This window comes from Enoplosus armatus, chromosome 20 (genome assembly GCF_043641665.1).
Source record: "Enoplosus armatus isolate fEnoArm2 chromosome 20, fEnoArm2.hap1, whole genome shotgun sequence".
Lineage (NCBI taxonomy): Eukaryota > Metazoa > Chordata > Actinopteri > Centrarchiformes > Enoplosidae > Enoplosus > Enoplosus armatus.
The window spans coordinates 14829345-14835047 of NC_092199.1; the positions used below are offsets into that span (position 1 = coordinate 14829345).

Genomic DNA, 5703 nt, shown 5'->3' on the forward strand with positions numbered 1-5703 from the left:
GATCAAATCACAGCAGTATAGTGCCAGGTAGCAACATATGCCAATATAAAGGACTTCTAAGGGTTACCAAGGAGTGACCAAGATAGATGATTTTTTAAAATAAAGTTGGAACTGTCTCATGACTCATGAAAATGAGTTTGATTCGTTCGTGCCTTGTGCGCCTCAAGGAAGGAGAGAGTTCTCTGAAGCCCGTTGGCACAAAACTTTTGTGCCAACTTTTTCTATTAAAGGAATCGCATTGCTGTCCTGAACCTTGTGAATTTCCCAAGCTGCATTCATTGTTGCAGAACATCTTTCACTAGCTCACCCAGTTCCATACATAAACATCAAGAGGCACCAGTTGTCCCATATGAACTGCATAACAGGAAGTAGGAATCCTAAACAGACTTGTTTTCACAGGGCCAGAAATCAATGACATCTATAGATCCAGGCTTTCCTCTGATAGAGAAAGCCGCCAAATCCAAGCTCTTGATACTTAAATTTTAGTAGAAAGATGTAAAAAATAAAGTAAAAATCGTATCCTACCTTACAGACTGCTGTTATGTGCTTGCAGGGAGGCTGTGTGCGTAAGCATAAAGCTCTCAGTACACTGCTGACTGCTGGAAGATGGCGACCTGCGTGGCGAGCGCTGAAAGCGATTCCTCCTGTTGAAGTAGCTGCCAGCTGTCCAGGACCGCTTGTGCTTCCTCAGGTACTCCTTGTAGTTCTTGGTGAGCAGCGTGTACAGAAAAGGGTTAATGCAGCTGTTGGAATACGTCAGACATGTGGTCAGGTAGTTGATGTTGCGTTTGGCTTTGGTGGACAGGGACAGTGAGGGGTGGAACTGACCCAGCAGCTGCCAGATCCAGAAGGGCAGGAAGCATGCCCAGAAGAGGAGCACGATGGTGAAGATCAGGTACAGCACCTTTAGGGACACAAGACCACAGAGACGAATCATTGTTGCACCAGTTGCTGGTGCGTTAATGTCAAATGAACAAAATGTTATCATCTGGATACTTAGATAAATGCTTAGATCAACTGTGTGCATGTATGTATCGACATGACACATGAGTCTTTCACATGTGTAGAAAGACTCTGATTTTGTCTTTCTTTTTGAGAGCTTTCCTGTGTGAAAATGCTGAAATCGCAAGATCAAATTTGGACATATTTAGGATTAAGTAGAGCAAATAACATTCCCTACTATAATAACATATCCTAACTTAAGTTCTATGAAAATATTCATCTGATTCTGAAATAGAGTGGAGCCTTCAAGTGGAGCTTTATTGGTTTTGATCACTCGTCTTGTACTGTAAATTTGCATGTACATGTGGTTTGTCTGTAAAAATCTATGAAAGCTGGCCCTGGTTAGGGGTTGACCCTAACTAAGCCATGGATGGTTTATCAAACCCTGCCTCTTTTGTCCCATCGTGATCACAGCAAAGGGATCATTGGTAGCATTGGTAGGCACAGAGAGAATGAATTATTCCTATAGCAAGTAGTGGCACTTTTGAAAGTTGCACTGTCTGCATTCTCTCTTGCTCCAAGGTACAAGTAAATCCTATGAACAGCCTCTAATGCAACTGAAGGGCAGCATTCGCCACATTGTTAATCACATTGATAAGACAAAATGAACCCGTCTTAAGCCCTGCTATGAAGCAAATTGGAACGGGTTTTGTCTCAGCGTGAGCAGAAAGCAAGAGGGGAATGGAAAATAGAAAACTTGCAGCAGCAGGCTAGAGGATTGATAACGGGATGCTTTAAGCGGAGCGTGAACTGATGCTACAGTCATATACTCTTAAATAGCAGCAACTCATCTTTTATGATGATAGTGTGGTTGGTGGCAAACCCTCCAAAATGGAGAGAGTCATAAATTTTTTGTTCGACAGAATGTCACAAGCCTTTCGGCGACGGGATAAGACCCGTCCCTCAGGAGTTAGTCCATGAAGACTATCATTACAGCCTTGGTGATAGGAATGTCTGTTGAGTGTCTTGCCTAACTTTCTGCCTATCTATCATGTTCTACCTGATGTATGTGTCTGGATCCTTCTCCAGCTGAGTTGCAGACTGGGTAAGATGTGAGTAAAGGGTCTCTGATCCTGCCCTCCAAAAAAGGAGAACCAACAACTGGGCCTCAGATTGGTGTAAAGAGACTATCCTCCCTCCGCAAAGTCCACAGAGGGAGAAGGTTGGGGCAGTTGGGCAGGTCAACAAAAGGTCAAACCACTGTTCATTTCCTGTCTCTTGCCGACAGTCAGCTGTTTTTTTTTTTTACCCTGACCACTATCAATTAAGTACTTATTTTCACCCACTCTTTTCCTTACCCTAGCCAAGTCGTTTCTGTGCCTAAACCTAACCAAATCTCAACCATAGAAGTCCACTTTATTTTTGCAACATGATTTTTAACAGTTTTGTAAGGCACTGACACATGATGCCGTTCTGCTGATAGGGGTGTCAGAACAGGAAACAATTGTGTGGTTCTGGAGGGAATGCTTAAACAACGTGTTTTGTTGATTAACTTGGAGGACATACTACATGGAGTAGAGTTGTCATATAGGCCTGGGCACATACATGCAAATATTCACTTTGTAGATGAGCGGTAAAGCCCAAAAAGCACTATTAGAAAGCTAGCTTGTGTGAAATAGAACCATCCCTTAAAATACACTTCTCTTCTTGTGGTGCACTGACCTTTTGATTGGGAAGTTTCTTCGTCTGTTTGAAGGTCTCCGTCTGTGAAACCCAGTACGTGCGTGCAAGCTGGATGTAGAGATAACCAATGATCAGTCCTGGGGCGACAATACTAGTGCAAAACAGGAAGGAGATGTAAACTTTGTAGGAGAGTGGCGACAAGGTGGGCAGACACATAGCCTTGTTGCTCACGGTCATTAGCTGAATGCTCACGATCATCGGTAGGGTGAGGACGAGAGATGCAGCCCAGACAAGCAGAGCGATGGCCTTCCGGTAACTTTTAGACCGCTTGACTGTGTCGAGTGGCTTGAGCACAGCAAAGTAGCGCTCTGTGCTCATGATTGTCAGCGTGAAGATACTGGCATGCATGGTCAGGAAGTCCATGCTGATCAAAATCCGACACCCTGCGTCCCCAAAGTACCATCCCTTGAGGAAGTGTGTGCAGACTACAAAGGGTATGGTGAGAAGATACAGCAGATCCGCCAAAGCTAAGTTTATGATGTAGATGTACATAGAGGCCGCAGTCTTCATGGAGTGGCACATGACCACCAGGGTGTAGATGTTTCCCGAGACTCCGACAAGGCACATGATGGAGAGGATGGTGCCAATGGTAAAGGTGGCGGCTGTGTCCTCATGTGAATTCAGAGGGGGGGCGGTGGCATTGGCGCCCCTTTCCACAAGGACTCCTACAGGCTCCATGGACACTGTAGTCATATCTGGATGCGTGGGAACAAAAATGTAAGTGGTGAGGGTGGCAACTGTACAGGAAAAATGACATTTGGTAATCAACCCTTGTCTTCTGACTAGGACTGGTCCTTGAACTGTTATTTCATTGAAATGGATCTTACATAATTGTGGACTACTATAGTCAGAGAAATACTGGCCTGTTTGATTTAATTCATAATCTCCATTTGAGACAGAACAAGACGTCAGTAGGGAAGTACTTATTGAGCTTGCTTTCAATGCAAAGCTTCTTTTCAGGCTCTCTCATCTAGTCATTTGCAAAATCTGGATCCTCCAGTTGAAGTCCTTCCGACTGCTTGTACGTGACCAACTCACTCATATGGAGGAAGATGCAAATCCCTGATTTTACTCATGGCTCTGAAGATAGCTTCTATCTCATGTCAATTCAATAACATTTTTATGTTGAGAAATATAAAACACCATGAAGTATGTTCTGTTACCCCAGTTTCAAGTGGTCATGAAATGAGATTTTGAGGTTTTAAGATGGCATATGGCACAACTGTACAGTGGTGGAAAAAGTATTCAGATCTTTTACTAACACTAACCTCTATAAGTAGCAATACTAAAGTGTAAATACTCTTATAGCACTTGTACTTAAACTTATAGCATCAAAATATACTTAAAGTATCAAAGGTAAAGGTATGGCCCGTTCAGACTAATATATATTATATTACTGGATTATAATTAGTGATGCATCAATGTCACATCACTTTAATGCTGCAGCTGGTAAAGGTGGGGCTAATGTTAATAATTTTATATACTGCTGGATAGCTTAACCTATAATAATATATCATAATGTATTAGTTGATTTATATTTCATATTAAAAATCTAAATCTGCAACGTAACAAAAGCTATTTAATAAATGTAGTGGAGTAAAAATTACAATATTTTCCTCCAAAATGTGGAGTTTAAGTATAAAATAGCATAAATACTCAAGTAAAGTACTTAAGTACAGTACTAAATGTGCTTAGTTACATTCCTCCACTGCAACTGTCTGGACTGGATGTGAACAGGAGTGCCACAGTCTGATTAAACTGATTGCTTAATGCTGACAAAATGAGCAAATCTTACAGTGAAAGAATTTCTGATAGAAATGAGGGCAATGGTTATTGGGTGATATTCTATCTGAGTATTATTTACGCCTGCAGAATGCAGCCTCACTCTCTGAAAGTACATGGGTAAAACGATGCAAGTGATTGTACGCATCCAGGGCGTATATTAAAAGAAAAGAGCCAATTGTATCAGAGTTGATGCAACTGTTGAAGGAACACGGAGAACTTTTTACTCAGTCACAGAAGTCTCCCCTTGTCCAGACTAATGCCAAGCTGTCAAGATTCAGACATAATGGAGGAAGTATTCTTCCTTTGTGACTGATGCTGTTCCAAAAGCACTAGGGGCAGAGATGAAGTCAGACATGGTTAATATTACATTTCAGTCCTCGCTAATGGCCCTGTCTGGAATGCTCCGATAAGCAGAGCAGCCCTTAGCGCATGCATATAAATGTATCATTATGGACAACTACAAATCTATCTGCACATGCAAGTTAATCTGAATACACACAGTCTTACCTGGGCTGCCTTCCTGGACAAAAGGGTTTAACACTCAGCTGCACTTCCATCAGCCATGATTCGTCTCACTTTGCTCCTCCAAACTTCGCACTTACTGCAAAAATTTCAAACTCTATAAAAGTCCCAATGGATTCTACAGAGTGTCTGAGAGGTGAAACACGCAGGTGGAACAAAAGAGGAAAAAAAAAATCTATATCCAGTCGTCTCGAGGGGGAAAAGAACCAAAATGAGTCATCTACCACAACAAAAACATCCCCATTGTTGACTAGTCTCTCAACAGCAAATAAACCAATCCAAAGTGTCTAGATTCAAGGGAAGGGTGAACTGATGGCAGCCTTAAAAGTTCTCTTCCATTCCCTTTACCCTTTGTGCACCTGGTAGCATCCACACGCTGGATGACATCGGCAGCAGAATTATTTCATTCAGAAGGAAAATATGAAAAAAAAACAAAAACAAGAGAACATCAATGAAATGATGATGAGAGGTGAGGATCACATTAAGCTACAGCTGGTTACGGAGAATCCCCCTTTTGACTGAGAGAGAGTAAGAGAGAGAGTGCCAGAGGTAGAGAGGGAGCAAGAGAGGAGAGAGAGAGAGAGAGAGAGACATGAGCGAGCTGCTGGTGAGGCACGCTCGCTCAGACGCCCGAAGTGGGAGGGAGAAGACGGAGAGAACGGGCAAGAGAGAGGCATGCAGGAAATGTGTTCTGCTCTCTCTCTCTCTCTC

The 5703-nt window shown here is 42.6% G+C and overlaps 1 protein-coding gene across 1 annotated transcript; it reads right to left on the minus strand.

Moving 5' to 3' along the window:
- Positions 1 to 526: 526 nt before the first annotated feature.
- On the minus strand, positions 527 to 5115 carry LOC139303392 (urotensin-2 receptor). The gene is made up of 3 exons (XM_070927186.1): positions 4978 to 5115; positions 2665 to 3380; positions 527 to 904 (listed from the first exon to the last, which is right to left on the minus strand). The coding sequence occupies exons 2-3, from the start codon at positions 3376 to 3378 to the stop codon at positions 527 to 529; spliced, it is 1092 nt and encodes a 363-aa protein (XP_070783287.1). The 5' UTR covers positions 3379 to 3380; positions 4978 to 5115.
- Between the last annotated feature and the right edge of the window lie 588 nt (positions 5116 to 5703).